We start from the raw sequence: 17,036 nt of genomic DNA, 5'->3' as shown, positions 1-17,036 counted from the left end.
TCACACTAAAGGGAGCCAGAAATGTGCCTCATATTTTCCAGCATACAGGGTTCTCAGGACACACACTTCACTGGACTGTCCAAGGTGCTGGCTCAATGACATGAAATTTTTCTGGCCTTCAATGGTGGCCTGTTAAGGCCCCGTCCATCAGTGAGGGGTTACCAAACCAAAAGGAAGGAGTGTCTCACTCTGGTCTTGGTTTTCAGGAAGTTTATCTGTGTCTTCTCTCAAGGGTACGAGTGGGCTTGAGTCACAGTGCAGGAGACCAAATAAGACTTTCATGTCAGTGAAAAATGATACGGTTCAATGGGCTAAGAAAAAAGTTTCTGTTCCAGGTCACTCAGGGACTCACTGGTAACTCTGGAAGGATAAGCATGTATATGTTTCAGTTCAATCACCAAGTCCTGGCCATACTTCCTTCAAAATCCAGTCACTTAATCTCCACTCTTACTAGTAGTTTCCAAGCCTTTGACAAGTCACAAGTGGACCACCTCTTCTCAAGTGGACTTCCATTTCTAATCTCTTTTTACTATAAGCAATTCTGAATAGATGAATCTTAAAATCTAAGTTAAATGATAATAAATATAAATCCTGAAATGCTAACTACAGGCCAGCCAGTTTGATGAGACTTTTATATCCATCATTTCAATGAATCCTTACGGTTCTACATGATGAAAATTATCCTTATTTGATGAGACCAATGCTCAGGGGTGAAATTTCTCAAGACAGTATGGCAACTAAATGGCAGAGGAAGGATTCAAACCTGAACCAATATGACCTCAGAAATGGTCTCAGCAACTGTACTATACAGCCTCATGGAAACCTGTACCTAACTAAGCCTATCAAGGCTTTCTACTGTCCATCACAGCCAATCTAAACTTTATCTGATGTTTATATTTTGAAGGAGGTGATCCCCTTCTGAATTCCCCCTATGCTCATAGTCCACACTATACAATTGTACAGTGAATTACACTCTGACTAATATGTTTGCTAAGTGTTTTACTGAAATCAATCTCCCAATCACATTATTCTTTCTTTAATGGCAGACAATATATCTTAGAGCACTCGTTATATACAATCTTACCTAGTAGAGTGCTGGCATGTCACAAGAATCCAGCGACTATTTGAGACTAATGTCTCATCACATAATGATAATCACATTATGTTATGCTAATGTTATCACATAATGATAACAGCAGCCTTACCATACGATGGACACTAATCTGAGGCTCTCATATGCACTGGCTTTTCCAACTCTCACTCCAATTCTCACAGTAGGTACTGTCTACCCCCGTTTTACACAGAGGAAAGCCTGGGCATTGAGGTCAAGTAAACTGCCCAAGTCAAACAGCTAGTAAGGGACAGAGGTGGGATTCAAACCCAGGTAACCTGGCCTCAAAGCACACCCTCTTAACCATTATTTAAAGTATCTGGGTCCATTGAAAATAAAATTGTGTTAGCAATGAACAAGAAGAAGAATAATATGGGGATGATTTTTTTCTGTCAACAATCAATAGAAGTAACAGCATGGAAAACAATACAATTTCATTTTGGGAACTACTTCTTTCTAGAGTATTCCATTCACAGTATCCTTCCTAAGTATATCTGAAGAAAAAAGGTTCAGTTTTTCCCCAATAATCCAAAACTTATTTTATTTCAAAGGCACTGATAAGCAAAGAACAAATTTCTTGAAAAGTCAGTAAAGTTAGCTCCTGATCAGCTTAAACACGGATTAATATCCATAACAAAAAGCAGTTTCTTTGTAGGGTAAAAGGAAAATCAATCCCAAAGCTTCTTGATTTTTTTTTTTTATTATTACATCCTTTGGTCCCTTTAAAAACACAAGGCACACCTTGCTGTTGCTTTTGGTCTGTTAATGATCACAGAACAGGATACAGCAAAAGGGACCCATATCCCTGACCAGCAGGTTTTAGCAGGAAGTCAGAAAGGCTGAACTGGTTGCTGGGGGTGGAGTGGAATGGGAATAGGGTGGGTGAGGGCTGATTACAAGACAACTTTACAATATCTTATGGGTTAAGAGTATTAAGTTTCAAATGCCAGTTGTGACAAAGTGAGGTACGACGTTTCTCTTTACATCTGTATACAGGGACAGAGTCACCCTCCTCTTTTATTGCCCACCCCTGCCTCCACCTGTTGAGTGCCATGGTGACCGTAGCTCCCTGTTGCATCTCCTGAGAAGCTGCCACTGCGGCCTCTGCCAATGATGCTACCGCCTGGGTGGCCTCTGACGCTTGCGTTGTCTGGATGGTCATCTCACCCCCCTGTAACGTGGCCCAATTTTGTTCCACCTGAGGCAGAAAAGGACAGGCTAGTTAAAAAAATCAGTCACAAGAGGATGGGGATTATGATTTCAAAAGTCATATTTCTAAAAAATTGCCATGTGCTCAGCCAAATACATACATGCTATAAATTAACATGACTTACAATGTATAGGACAGGGTTTTTAGCATGATATTTTTTGGGTTAAAAAGGGGGTATTAGAATATATATTTGAATTTGCTTACGTTTGCACAAAGAAATTCTGGAAGGACACAAAAGAAACCAATGAAAATATTTTCCTCAGTGTGTGTGGAGATGTGGGAATAGGTTGGATAGAAAACAGAAAGCAAGATTTTCCACTGTATCCTTTCAAATAATTTTCAAATTATCTGAGTTTTTGAACAAACCATAAGTATACTTCTAAAAAAACATTCAACCTGTACCAAAGGGGATACAGTGCCAGTATTCCAGACTCTTTGCCAAAGGCCACTACCATCACCTGTTTCTCCATTTCTCCTGCATTTCTCTGCAGGGATATTCTCTGATATATGAGCATATTTAGACACACACACACACTCTGAAGAAAAACTGCAGCATATACTACATATATTCTTGTACCCTGCTTTTTTCACAAACAATACAGCTCTGAAATGATTCTAACTTGGAATGTATCAAACTACTTCATTCGTTCATGATTCATAATAATGGCTGCATAGGATTACATAGATACACATGATTTATTTTAACCAGCCATTTTTTTAATGGGCATTTAAGTAGCTTCCAATGTTTTGCTATTACAAACAGTACTGGATGATATATAGTACTTTGTATAGTTTATGTGAGTCTACTTATTCAGTAAATTCCTAGAGGTAGAATTATATATCAAAATTACTTCATATTTTTATTTTTGATGGAAACTGCCAAATTTAATAAATAATTTTTTTAATGTAGCAAAAACTGTTTTTCTTTTACTGGTGAGGAATTATGAAGAAACAAAACAACCAACAAAACAAAACAAAAAACCATACTATCTGGTTATTCGAGTAGATCAAAATTCAGCTTTTTTAGATCTAGCACAGGGTTTCTCAGCCTTGGCACTACTGACATTTTAGGTTAAACAATTCTTTGAGTTCTGTCCTGTGCATTGTAGGATGTTTAACAGCATCCTCCCCAGTCATGAGAATCAAAAATATCTCCAGACACCGCCAAATGTCCTCTCTGATGGGCATAGGGGTGTACCTGGCTGACAATGACTGATTTCAGTATAATGCTTTGCATTAAGAGATTCCATCCCCCCACCCCCCAGTTCTGGATACCTGAATCTAGCTACTTCAGTCCATTTTGTTCAATAAATACTGTTAAGTATCTCTCCCATCCACCACCACCAAAACCCAAAAGGCAGCAGGGGCAACGAAAGCCATTTCAGTTCTAAAACATGGCAAGTGATAAGCCAAGCAGCTCAGGTATAGTATTTCTACAGATTCAGGTCTTAGGATGCTAGCTGTTCTTACTGGAACTCCCACTGGGGCCCAGTGCTAGTTCACTTGTGCTGGTACATTACTGTGTCCCAAAGAAAGTACCACAAGCTCTAAGAGAACAGATCCTTAAAATGCCTCCCTCTTTGGTTCTATTGCTATACTTTGATTATCACAGTGCTTCTCCAAGTGTTTGTCAAAGGCCCCCCAGAGAATGAGACACCCCTCTGAGCTACCTTAGTATGTGCCCTGAGTTCTTATGGGCAATGGGTTGTGGCTGCAAGCCTTCCATGCTCTGAGAGCCAGAGACATCCTACTTCTTTCCTTTAAAGCTGCAAAGGTGCCCACTCAGGAATTCACAAAACTCTTGCTTCTTAAGATATTATTGCTTTGATCTTATTACTCCAATGAGCATCACAGAAAACAACATCATTTGAGATGATTAATTACATTCCCAATTTCTAGATGGCCAATGCTTCTATTCTGAAAATCAGCTGAAGCTGGCCAGCCCTGTAGCATTTCCTCTTTCCAGATCTGTCCCACTATACTTCTGCCCACCCTGCTGCAGAGTGTGGCCCTGTGCAGCTCTCCCAAGTACTCAGGCTCAACTCGCAGCAGCAACTTCATACACATGCATTTAGTTACAGCTATTATTTGTAGTGGAAATGGTATTAGAATGTTGCCATATACAGTATATGTTAAGGAAGTTGAATTTATGGCACAGAAGATTAATGGATTGTGGTAAAGGGTGGAGAAGAAGTGGGAAGAAGAAGTAGGTGAAGAGATTTTTATTCAGAGTATTGATAGGCAATACATCAACCAGCTTAGGTGTTAACATTTCTCTGGAATTTCCTATTCTTGAGTCTCAGTGCTTTGGTTGTACTTGCTTGGGCTCTTGCTGACTCCCTTGCCATCTTTTGGGAACCACTCTATGGTTATCTATGCCTGGGCGTCACCATGTCCCAGAGAAAGGGCCACACACTCTAGAAGGGAAAGATATTCAGAGGACGTATGGTCAGCTTCTGTGCTTTTCTGAGACAGAGCCACTACAGTGAGGCCTTTCAAACTGTGGCGACCTTGTCGCTCTGGCCACCGTGAACCACCTGTGGCTCTCCCCCACTGTCACACTGTGATGTGCTGCGTGTACTGCTCCCTTTGACAGGAACACAGCTCCCGTCCTTCCTGCCGTTGCTTCCTATTCACCCCTCCAATCTGAGATCAGGTGAGATGAGAGCTGGGACAGCTCCGCTTGAAGACAACTCCCTACAGCCAGCCCAAGGCTCAGGACCTCTCATCTTGTGTCCCACCACACCCTGGGCTGGCTTCTACTAGATCCTTATCTCATTGCCATTTCCTCTGATGTGTTTTTCTCTACCAGCTACCTGTGGGTTCTTTAAGAGCAAGGAAGGTCTTTATTTTCCTCTGCTGCTGCTAAGTCGCTTCAGTCGTGTCTGACTCTGTGCGACCCCACAGACGGCAGCCCACCAGGCTCCCCCGTTTCTGGGGTTCTCCAGGCAAGAACACTGGAGAGGGTTGCCATTTCCTTCTCCAATGCATGAAAGTGAAAAGTGAGAGTGAAGTCGCTCACCTCTAGTATATATAGTGCCTGGCACAGAACTCAGAAAGCATTTACTTAACGGCCAGATGAAGAACATGTTCCATTATTCATATTTCCCTGCTTGTTCTTCAGTGTGCCCATACTTCAAATAAATTGATATTCATAAAAAGCCCACCTAAAATAAGCTATGCTACTTCAAAACTGTTAACATGTGTTGATGGTTCAGTTTAAAGTTCACGTCTCTAATGTGTCCATAGTTCAGCTCTTCTGCTGCTTCTTTAACGGAATCATGTGTACCACTATTATCAGATATCATAGTGATGCAACTAAATGGATGTTGAATGCAGTATGATTTAATCTAAGAGCTCTCACTGGCAAGGCTAAGATAACAAAATGACCGTACAACTTCTAAAAGTATAAGTACTGTCTATTTCTGTAAAGTACTTTCTGTTCCTGGGAAGAAACTATGCTAAATACAGGCAGAAGGATGTTTCTCCTGAGTCATCTGATGCAATGCTTTGTTGGCTTGATGTGGTCTTACCTTTCCAAGCCTGTGAGATAGTCTGACTAATCACAGCACTCATGGCTCAAAACTAAGATGCTTAACAATCATGTCAACATCTAAGAGAAATTAGAAGGCAAACAGAAGCGAACCATAAAATCGAAAACATTTTGCCACTTTTTGAGACAATGTATGCTTCTTTTCTTCATATGCTTTTTGTTTTATTGGAAATATGGGAAGGGTGAGAATTTTTAAAATCTGACTGAATTTGGATATTTACCAACAGGTTATTTGTGTATGTCATTCACACACTTCCATATAAATGACTTAAAATGATGTTAGTCTGGTAGAAAAGCCACAGATACATGACTAAGATGTTTTTTCCCTTCATATTTTCCATGAACTTTTGAAAATGTTGATTACGTGAAGTTATTTTGTAAAACAGGTTTCAAAAAACCCATCTCTAGAGAAGTGTTTAGGAAACTCAAAGTTACTTTCTTTAAATAGAAACTCAAAGTTACTTTCTTTAAACCCAGGAAACGTTCAGTAGGGAGATATGGTTGCTGCTGCTGCTGCTAAGTCGCTTCAGTCATGTCCAACTCTGTGCGACCCCATAGACGGCAGCCCACCAGGCCCCACCGTCCCTGGGATTCTCCAGGCAAGAACACTGGAGTGGGTTGCCATTTCCTCCTGCAATGCATTCAAGTGAAAGTGAAGTTGCCCAGTCATGTCTGACTCTTAGCGACCCCATGGACTGTAGCCTACCAGGCTCCTCCATCCATGGAATTTTCCAGGCAAGAGTACTGGAGTGGGTTGCCATTGCCTTCTCCGGGAGATACGGTAAATAACTTCAAAAAGTAACCAATCCCACAGACGTACCAACCTGTGTCTTCACTACCTCCTTCACACTTCAAGGAGTGTCTGTCCTTTAGTCTTAGTGTTTGGGGACTGACAACTTTCCCCCTCAGCTAGTCCATTCTTCCATATCATATGGAAATTGATAAGTCAATTTCCTGTTGACTTTTACCTTTCTATACTGGGAAACCAAAGGCCATCTCCTGCCCCAAATCCTCCCAGTCTCGGTTACTAGAAACATTCTATCCTGAAGGTACCACTTTGCAGCATCTCTTACAGCGAGGACTACAGTTCATTCACACAGACCCCTCTCTGAGAGCAGGGTTCCTGTGTAATTCAGCTCCATACATCTAACACCTGAACTGCAGCATGGCAGGGGCTCACCACACGCTGGCTGGCGGGAGCCTGCTGTAATTCTCTTCACCTCACTAGCCATGAAATGCAGCAGTTCTTTACCTTTCCTGAGATGCACAAATTATAGTGATTTTGTGATGTTCTCAGTCTATGGTTTTGAGCAAAGAGGAGATAATATTTTTAGTTTCATTTCTGAAACGGCTCTTTGACATCTGTTGGCTAGTTTTCAAACTTCAGGAGTACAACCTTTAGGGGAAAAGCCTATAGTCACTTAACAAACCCTTTCCTGAACTTCACTGATGGCTCAGAGCTTAGACAACATTTTTCTAAATGTGTTACCCAGCTTGCACACTTAGGTTACTCTGTACCTTTGGACAAGTCACCTAACCTTTCCCCTTTTTATTGTGTAAAAAGCGAAGATGATAACAGAACCTATACTTCTAGAGCTGAGAAGTGCTTAGTTTACTGAGTGTTCAATAAAGGTTAACTACCTTTAAGTTTATATCTCATAATTAGATCAGTTTTGATATGGAAGAATTTTCTTGCTTTTTTTGTTTTTGCTTCTTTGAGGGTTTTCTTGACTGTGTCACACAGCTTGTGGGATATTACTTCTTCAACCAGGGACTGAACTTGGAGTTCTGTGCCGAGTCCTGACCACTGGACTGCCTGGGAATTCCCAAGGAAGGATTTTCTTGTGAAGTATTTTCAAAGGCTCATTTACAATGCAATAAATCATGTCTACTGATTTACAAATATATATACATATATATATCCCTTCAAAGAATGTTTTAGTCAGCTTGTTTTAATGATCTAATTTTTAAAAATAAAGTCTAAAGATTAAATTCTTTGGGATTCACAGCATAAAATTATTTAATGGATATAAAATGCTATGTTGCAAATGTAAAATTTTAAGTTCCTGACAGTTACGTCTGAATCATAAAGATCCATTAATTTCAAATGTCATACACTGAGTATGCTATTTGCAAAATTGGCATGGAATGATATTTTTAGAAGGTTTATATAAGACAATGCTATAGATGTCTAGGCTACTTACAGTCTCTTCATATTCTGGCCCCTCCCTTCTCTTCCACCTATACATTCAAGCAAGTGAAAACAGACCAAATCCTCTTTCTTACCTCTCCATCAGCCACCGCCGAATAATTCACTTGGGCAACAGTGACTGTGGTTGGCAATTCTGAAGCATCAGCCAATGTGGCTACTGTTGCCCCTGTACCAACCTAAACAAAAAGATTGAAGTAGTAAGTGTCGATGAATGGCTTCTTCAACCTCTCCTTTGCTCAGAAGTAAAGACTCATTCAATCCCAAATTCAGCAGAGGTAATGATTAATATGCATTGAAATATGAAATCAACAACTAAAATAATACATCAGACACTAACATGAGCTTCAGAGTTTTACTTCAACCAAATAAGTCAATATTAGAAGCCATCATGTTTCATCACTGGTGCCTTATGTCAGCTAACCAACTTTCTCTTCTCACCCCAATCTGAATTTTAGAGGTTCCCTATCTGTTTCTGCTTTATTGACTATGCCAAAGCCTTTGACTGTGTGGATCACAATAAACTGTGGAAAATTCTGAAAGAGCTGGGAATACCAGATCACCTGACCTGCCTCTTGAGAAACCTATATGCAGGTCAAGAAGCAACAGTTAGAACTGGACATGGAACAACAGACTGGTTCCAAATAGAAAAAGGAGTACGTCAAGGCTGTATGTTGTCACCCTGCTTATTTAACTTACATGCAGAGTATATCATGAGAAACGCTGGGCTGGAGGAAGCACAGGAGGGAATCAAGATTGCCAGGAGGAATATCAATAACCTCAGATATGCAGATGATACTACCCTCATGGCAGAAAGTGAAGAAGAACTAAAGAGCCTCTTGATGAAGGTAAAAGAGGAGAGTGAAAAAGTTGGCTTAATGCTCAACATTCAGAAAACGAAGATCATGGTATCCAGTCCCATCACTTCATGGCAAATAGATGGGGAAACAGTGGAAACAGTGGCTAACTTTATTTCTGGGGGCTCCAAAATCACTGCAGATGGTGATTGCAGCCATGAAATTAAAAGACGCTTACTCCTTGGAAGGAAAGTTATGACCAACCTAGAAAGCCTACTGAAAAACAGAGACATTACTTTGCCAACAAAGGTCCGTCTAGTCAAGGCTATGGTTTTTCCAGTGGTCATGTATGGATGTGAGGGTTGGACTATAAAGAAAGCTGAGTGCCTATAAAGAAAGAATTGATGCTTTTGAACTGCAGTGTTGGAGAAGTCTCTTGAAGAGCCCCTTGGACAGCAAGGAGATCCAACCAGTCCATCCTAAAGGAAATCAGTCCTGAATATTCATTGGAAGGACTGATGTTGAAGCTTAAAGTCCAACTTTGGCCACCTGATGTGAAGAGCTGACTGATTTGAAAAGACCCTGATGCTGGGAAAGATTGAGGGCAGGAGAAGAAGGGGATGACAGAGGATGAGATGGTTGAATGGCATCACCAACTCAATGGACATGGGTTTAGGTGGACGCCGGGAGTTGGTGATGGACAGGGAGGCCTGGAGTGCTGCGGTTCATGGGGTTGCAGAGTCAGACATGACAGAGCGACTGAACTGAACTGAACTGATCTACCAACAAATTGTGTTTTACCACAGAAGAGGTAATTCAGAAGGACTATTTCCTGGCCACTAACAGAGTAAAATAACAAAAAGTGAAAACCTTCTTCTTTTTTTTTTTTTTTTAACAGAGCTTTGATTTGGAAATACACAGAAAAGCTATCTATAGCTCTGTATTTAGCAAAATACAAGCAATTTAAAATATTATTTAAAAAATCAAGTTCAGGTAGTAAAATCTTAGGGAGCTGTATAAAGTTCATATAAGAATTTATGTAAATAAAACTCTCTAGTCTGACCTGCTTCAGAAATCACAATCTGATTTACTCACTGTAAGGTTTACTCACCTGGATAAGCGAGACAGTGCCATCAGGGTTACTAAAAGTCTGGACTACGGTCTGTGATGGTACCAGGTGGGCTATACTGTGTGTGGTTGTGGCCTGTGTTTGTGTTTGTTGATCTTCAAAAGCATACAAAAGGTCCTCCCGCCCATGCTGTTTATAACAGTTTTTAACTATGGTCCGTAGTGCTTGGGTCCATGAAACCTGTCATCAAAAGACCAGAAAAGCACATAAAGTCACAAAGAATGCTGGTTATTTAGTTCCAATGGGGAATAAGCAGCTGGTTAGTTATCAAACAAATCAAATCAAACTGGGATGGGGTAACTCTCTTCAGGATTACTTCTCACAGACCCATTTGAACACAGGGAAATTCAGCACCAAGTACCAGAGATTTCACACTGGTTTCTTTCCTGATCAAGGTCTGGATTAGCTTTTGGGTTTTATACCCTACTCTAACCTGAGGTCAACTCGTAAACCTCTCATAAAAGAAGGTTACTCTTTTGTCAAGGATTTTATATGAGATTCTTAGTAAAATTTAAAAGCTAACCAAAAAACAAATATGCAGAACAAGTAAGGGAGGATACCTGGTTTAGTCTTTCTTCTTTTTAAAAATGTTTCATTATCATCAGACTTGACTAGTTTCACATCTCTCTATACGTATTTTCAACAGTGATTCTTGCTAACCAGAAATAAGGACATTTCTGAGTCTTCAAAGTGATTAATGGGGCTTTCCAGGTAGCACTAGTGGCAAAGAAGCTGCCTGTCAATGCAGGAGACTTAAGAGACATGGGTTCGATTCCTGGGTTGGGAAGATCCCCTGGAGGAGGGCATGGCCACCCACTCCAGTATTCTTGCCTGGAGAAACCCATGAACAGAAGAGCTTGGAGGGCTCCATCCATAAGGTCGCAAAGAGTTGCACACAACTGAAGTGACTTAATATGCAGAGTGGTTAATACTTTTACTTCGAGTTTCTTTAGTTTTCCAAGCACCTTATAAAATTACAATAGTCCAAAAGGCAACTGCAGAGAGGAATATAAATTCATAGACCTATCCCAAGTCTTTATGGTGATGGACTGATAAACGGGAATCAGTGGATATCAAACTTCTTTTCGAGGATAGGTTTGACTACTACACATGTTTTTAGACTTTTTATAGCCTAAGAAGTAGAACAACAAAAATGAGCTGGTTGATTCAGAATAAAAAAGCAACAGGAAACTCAGGCTAGAGAAACCTCACCCTTTGCTTCTGCTCTTCCGTGCGCACATCACTCCGAACGTTTGCCCATGGGATATCCTCAGGCCACCAGATGGGCTTGCAGCTTTCTTTGCCCCAGCCTGGTTTCCCCCGACCTGTAGAGTACTTCAGCATCTCTGGGATAAATGCCCGAAGCTGGGCCTGGAAAAAAGAGCACAGTCATCAGCCGTCATGAAATTCATCTGGGATATGTTTGTGTCTCCCAACAAATTCTAAGATTATAAAATAAAGACCCTTCCTAGAGGGTCCTAGAGTTCCAAAATGTGATGTTAGAACTGACTGCTTCCCACAGGTTACTAGAGCTCCATGAGTGATGGAGAATTATACATACATTGATAAAGTGCACCTTAAGCTGCATGTCATACACTTGTTCCTATAAGATCAAGAATATCTAGTCCTGTGTTTGATTTCTACCCCCTAAGGTTCTATTGATGCTATAGCTCATCTCCCTTCTAGAACGTCTATGCATATAAGGTGTCAAACAAAGTCAACATGTTTTCAGAAAAAAAAATGTGCTGTTCTGGAGATAGTAATCAGAACAATAAGATGAGAGAACTAAGAGGTGAGGAACAGATGAAAATCACTGTTATTTGTAAATAGTATGATTGTGTATCTGGAAATCCTTAGAGAATAAAATGAAAAACCACTATAAACAATAAGAGAATTCAGTAACATGACTGACTATATGAAAATATATGAAAATAAATGGGATTTACTTAATAAAAAGGGAAAATAACTCTAAAACTCTTCTACAAAGTTTTTAGTAAGGTAGTCCAATGTCTATGAGTCTGACATATAGATAAACATAATGATACATGCGTTGACCTTAAACATATTATGGATTTCACCCAAATTATTTTACAAATCAAATCCAGACCAAACAGTTAACCACAGAGACAACTACCATTCTTTGTTTTCTGGCATGGTTAACACGATGGGCGTGTATGCTGGGGGAGAAGGGGAGGCTACTTTGTGAATATTCTTAATTGCTAACAATGATTTTTGGCAAGAGTAATCAGTTTATCAAGTTATAGTCTTCCCCCTCAGATCTCCTGCTTTCCTCTGAACCTGAGGGTCTACAGTACTCCAGACATAAGCAACATCTTCCATCTAAGGACACACTTACATTGCCTCTTATGACCAAAATGAGAACAATTTTAGCATGAGTCAGACCCAAGGACATGGACTTGTAGCTTGTAGAGAAAGAAAAAAAATAGAAATGGGAATACTTAAGTATTATTGAGAGAATGAGTACAGCAACCCTTGTATTGAAGAACCTACTTAAATATCAAGCTTTCTCATTTAAATATTATTTAATTCAAAGATGATAGAAATTAGCAGATAATATGGAATCACAAACCCAAATCGGTAATGTTCAACTAATAAAAAGTTTTGGTTGACAGTATTTACATTGCTAATTCGTGTCCCAAGCCTGCTATTTCACCTCTCTTTCTAAGCCCCCCTTGTCTCCCAGACAGTCTCCAGCCTGCAGGATATGATATAATACACTCTGTTATATATTTGGCTCTGTGGCATCAAGCAGCAGGCTAATAGAAATGTATCCATTTGCAAACCCAGGCTATCAGCTGGCTCATGAGGTCACTTCTTCAGTTATTTTAAGAAAGTGCATCTCAAAGGCATTTTTCCCTTTATCCTGGCTTCCTAGGAGTGTGTCTTTTTCTAGCCTCAGTTATATAGAGAAGGAAAAGGTTCAATCCTCACAGTATTTACATTTCTTCATATAGAAAAACGATAGCTTTCTCAGATGCGTCTCCCCTTTAATTCCATTAACAGTCTTCAAAAGGAGAGTTCTTTATATCCATAGAATGAGGAGATAATGAAACAAGAAGGCCAAATATCTCTAAATTAACAAAAAAAAACAAAAGTTTTCATAAAAGTCTGAAAAGATGTTTTATTTGCTAGAACTTCTAGATGGGAAATATTTCAAAGCCCTAAGAAGAAGATAGTAGAGGCTAATGAGAGGCAGCAGAAACAGAAGCAGCACAAAGGAAAGGTGACTTCCACAGACAAAAAAAAAAGAAAATCCCATTAAGTTAAAAAATGGACCCAGAGTGAAATTGACAAATTTCAATACAGAGTCAGATCTTACTTTTTGAAGTACCATCAACTGTACAAAATTTGCCTCTATATCAAAATAAAAGGCAAAAAGCACTTTCTACCAGAAAAGTCAACTTTTCAAGTATGTACAGTTTAGGGATGAAGGACAATTTTTGCATTTAAGTGCACAGAGATAACGTGATAAAGGCAATTTTCCACCACACTATTTTTATACTGTTCCAAATAACGAGTGTTCACAAAGGAATATTAATAAAGGGAAACAAGCTATCTAGTATAGAAAGAGTTAAATGATTTCTTTCCAGAATTCAACACTGTGCTCTCATTACCAGTTGGATTAATTACTGGTCCTGGAGAGTTTTGGAAACCCAAGCTACTCAATGTGCTTGTTAAGGAAGGTTTGTCTTTAATCCGCAGGGGAGACAATCAACAGGATGAGCAAAGGTAAAGCCTATCCTCTCCGGCTGTCCTTTAATTGGGCTGCAACAAGCTTTCCTGGCCTCTCATTCTGATTTAGGGCTCAAGACGGGCTTCAAGTGTCCAGCTTGGTTAGTAAAGCCCACCTCAAATCAGCAGAGAATAGAAAACACCACTCCTTCCAGGGCACATTCAGCAAAGAAAAAATATGTTAAATTTGTGCCAGTGGCAATCAAAAATAAAGATTATATAGAAACCACAGATAGTTTTAAAGAAGATTTTTCTAACTCTTAAAGTTTAATCTGGCCAAAATGAAACAATACTTCTTATTATGCTATAAATTTTCCACTTGTAAATTCAGCCACTTCTTTGTGGTCCAACAATACATTACCCTTATATATTCCCAACTACTCTTCTCATTCCATCTCTTTGCTCTGCATGTACCCAAGATGAAGAATTTTGAGGCTTCAGGTGTCCACTTAGGTTCAGTTACCAAGAAAAGGCCTTTCAAAATAAAATGTTTGCCAACCCCATATCTATTGAAGAGTTTGGAGAATATGCAACATATTTAAAGAGATAACAGCTAAAACCAAGCCACATTAAAAGATAATGTTTTCTACATCAAACAGGAAAACAGCAACAGAGCAGAGAAGGAAAACCGAAGAACTTTCAGACTGTGGCTTCATTATTTTAATTTAAAATTGTGAACTTCCAGTTGACAGTCCCTATCATACTCAGATGGATATTTAAAGAGCATTAGAAAATAAAAGCAAAATGATTTTTTTGCTCATTATTGGGAATTATTTGTACCCCTGACCTCTGTTCACAGAGGTAATGAAAGTGGCTTTCCTTACTAGAAACACCAATCCTATGTCCCCACATTCCCCAGGAGGGCCAGCAGAAACACTGGTTTCTCTTAATCTCATTTTCCCATAAAACACACTTTCATGGAAACACAGGAAGAACAAGTTTGGAAGGAAAGATAAAATCAAAGAATTCAAGGGACAGCCAATGAAGACATTCCTCTCTCAAGCCAACACTTCTGCCTCTGTCTCCATACAACATCAATCCATTACACTGTCTCTCTCCCATTAATCAAAACATTCTTAAAATTCTACCTTCTCTTTGAAGGAGTCTCAGACTGGTCAGTTTCTGCTACCTTATCCTAACTGTGCTCTTCTGTATAAAAATCTAAATAACACAGATAAGATAAGGTCAAAACCTTCTTCTTGATCCACCCTTCCCTAATCTAGTTACCTGTCCAGAGACATTAATTTGATGAACATCCTTTCTTACAGGTCAAATTCTATGCATTTGCACAGATATATGCTGGAAAGGCACAGTCTTATATGATGAAAAAAACATATTTTAGTATAATTCACTTTTTCTACTCAACATTTTGCCATAGAGATCTGCTTGTGGCAGTACAACTAGAATAATATCATTTTCAAAAAAAAGTAGTTGCCTAGTATCCACAGGACATATTTTTTCCAATTTACTTAACCATTCTCCTATTGATAAACATTTAGGTTGTAACTCAGTCAGTAAAGAATCTGCCTGCAGTGCAGGAGACCCTGGTTCAATCCCTGGGTTGGGAAGATCCCCTGGAGAAGGAAATGGCAACCCACTCCAGTATCCTTGCCTGGAAAATCTCATGGACAGAGGAGCCTGGTGGGCTGCAGTCCATGGAGTTGCAAAGAGTCGGGCACGACTGAGCGACTAACACTAACACAACACAAAGTTGCCTGGACATGCTTCTTTGAGCACACCTGTGAGTATTTCTCTAGCAGAAAAGAATTGCTGGTTAAAGGGTATATGCATTTAACATTTTCACAGATACTGTGTGACTATAGTCCTAAAAGATTTTGTCAATCTTATTCCCACCAAAGGTGCAAAACAAAACCCAGTTATTTCAAAACCTCCCTTCACTTTTCACATTTTTCCTTTGTTTTGCTTCCAAAAGGGAAGAAGCGCATAGCTCCAGCACCTGTGCACTGTCCAAAGCCGCTGGGCCGAGACAGGTCCTGGCTCCTGCCTGCCAGCTGCCTCGAGAGCGTGAGGGGAACGGGGGTTCACATGTAAACTCCTGAGCTGCCTTCACATTTTCTAATTATTCTTTTTTATTTTGGCTCATTGGATATGGGAGAAATGATTTATTTTAATTATCATTACTAGTGAGGCTGAGACTTATATGTGTACTGATTATTTTTCTTTACAATTTATAAGACTTGATTTTTCTAGTTATCTTTTCACTAATTTGAAAGAAATAGTCATCTGCTCTAGATATTCTTTGCCATACAGTACACAATTATTTTTCTCTAATCTAGTTCTGTCCTGAATATGGAATATAAATGCATGTTCCCTTCCCTTAGTATTCCTGAATATACCCTGAATTATTTTACTCTACTCAAAACAGGCTGTGCTCTATGTAAGAACACAGCCAATGTTTTTGTTATTTTTCTTTCCTCTTGATCGCATCCTTCCTACCTAACATCTACAAGATATGGAATGGCATCAGATACATCAATACTTTTTGATCATTTTAGACAGTAAGAAAAGCCTACTCTGCACAGAGATTCTGACATGACAGTGGGAGAAGCAGTCAGGATCTGTGAGCCATAACAGTGGTTCTCAAAGTTGACTGCACAATGGAACTGCCTGGGGAGTTTAAACACTGCAGAAGCCTAAATCTCAGCCCCAAATATTCTGGTCTAATTGGTCTAGAGCATGACCTGGGCACTAGGATTTTAAGTTCCCATTGTGGTTCTACTGTGCAGCCAAGTTTGAGGACCACTGAACTAATTACTTCTTATCCAACCCTTCTTATTTAAATTTTTTTTAAATTGTAGTAAAATATACATGAGATTTATCCTTTTAAAATATACAGTTCAGTGGCACTAAGTACATTTGCAATGTTGTGCAATCATCACCGCTATTTCCAGAGCCCATTCACCATCAAACAGAAACTCTCTATCCATTAAACAATACTTCCCCATTTCTATTCCCCCAACCCCTGGTAACCTCTATTCTACTTTCCGTCTTTATGTATTTGCCCATTCTAGATACCTCATGTAAGCAGAATCACACAATATTTGTCCTTCGTGTTTGGCATATTTCACTTAGCATAATTTCCTAGCCTTTGAGGAGAAAAGGGAAAATATATGCTTTTTAAAAACAAAGCAAAGCAATACTCAAAAAAACCTAACTTGATAACTGATGAACGTTTTCTGAGTAAAACCTATTAATCCCTGTGAATAATTTCTTTCAAAGAAGTAATCACACTTTGCTGAATGTTTCTGAAGAT

General features: G+C 39.4%; 1 protein-coding gene across 9 annotated transcripts in view; it reads right to left on the bottom strand.

Annotated features, from left to right (window-relative positions):
* NRF1 (nuclear respiratory factor 1) overlaps positions 1 to 17,036 on the bottom strand; it is a 135,895-nt gene that overhangs the window by 32,366 nt on the left and 86,493 nt on the right. For all 9 annotated transcript variants that reach the window (XM_055590897.1, XM_055590895.1, XM_055590898.1 and 6 more), the window contains 4 exons: positions 11,222 to 11,380; positions 9,992 to 10,189; positions 8,161 to 8,262; positions 2,152 to 2,309 (listed from right to left, as the gene is read on the bottom strand). In XM_055590897.1, the coding sequence (XP_055446872.1) occupies positions 2,152 to 2,309; positions 8,161 to 8,262; positions 9,992 to 10,189; positions 11,222 to 11,380 (617 nt within the window). The remainder of the gene's footprint in view (positions 1 to 2,151; positions 2,310 to 8,160; positions 8,263 to 9,991; positions 10,190 to 11,221; positions 11,381 to 17,036) is intronic.

This window comes from Bubalus kerabau, chromosome 8 (genome assembly GCF_029407905.1).
Source record: "Bubalus kerabau isolate K-KA32 ecotype Philippines breed swamp buffalo chromosome 8, PCC_UOA_SB_1v2, whole genome shotgun sequence".
NCBI classification, from domain to species: domain Eukaryota; kingdom Metazoa; phylum Chordata; class Mammalia; order Artiodactyla; family Bovidae; genus Bubalus; species Bubalus kerabau.
This window is presented reverse-complemented; position numbering and strand designations above follow the sequence as displayed.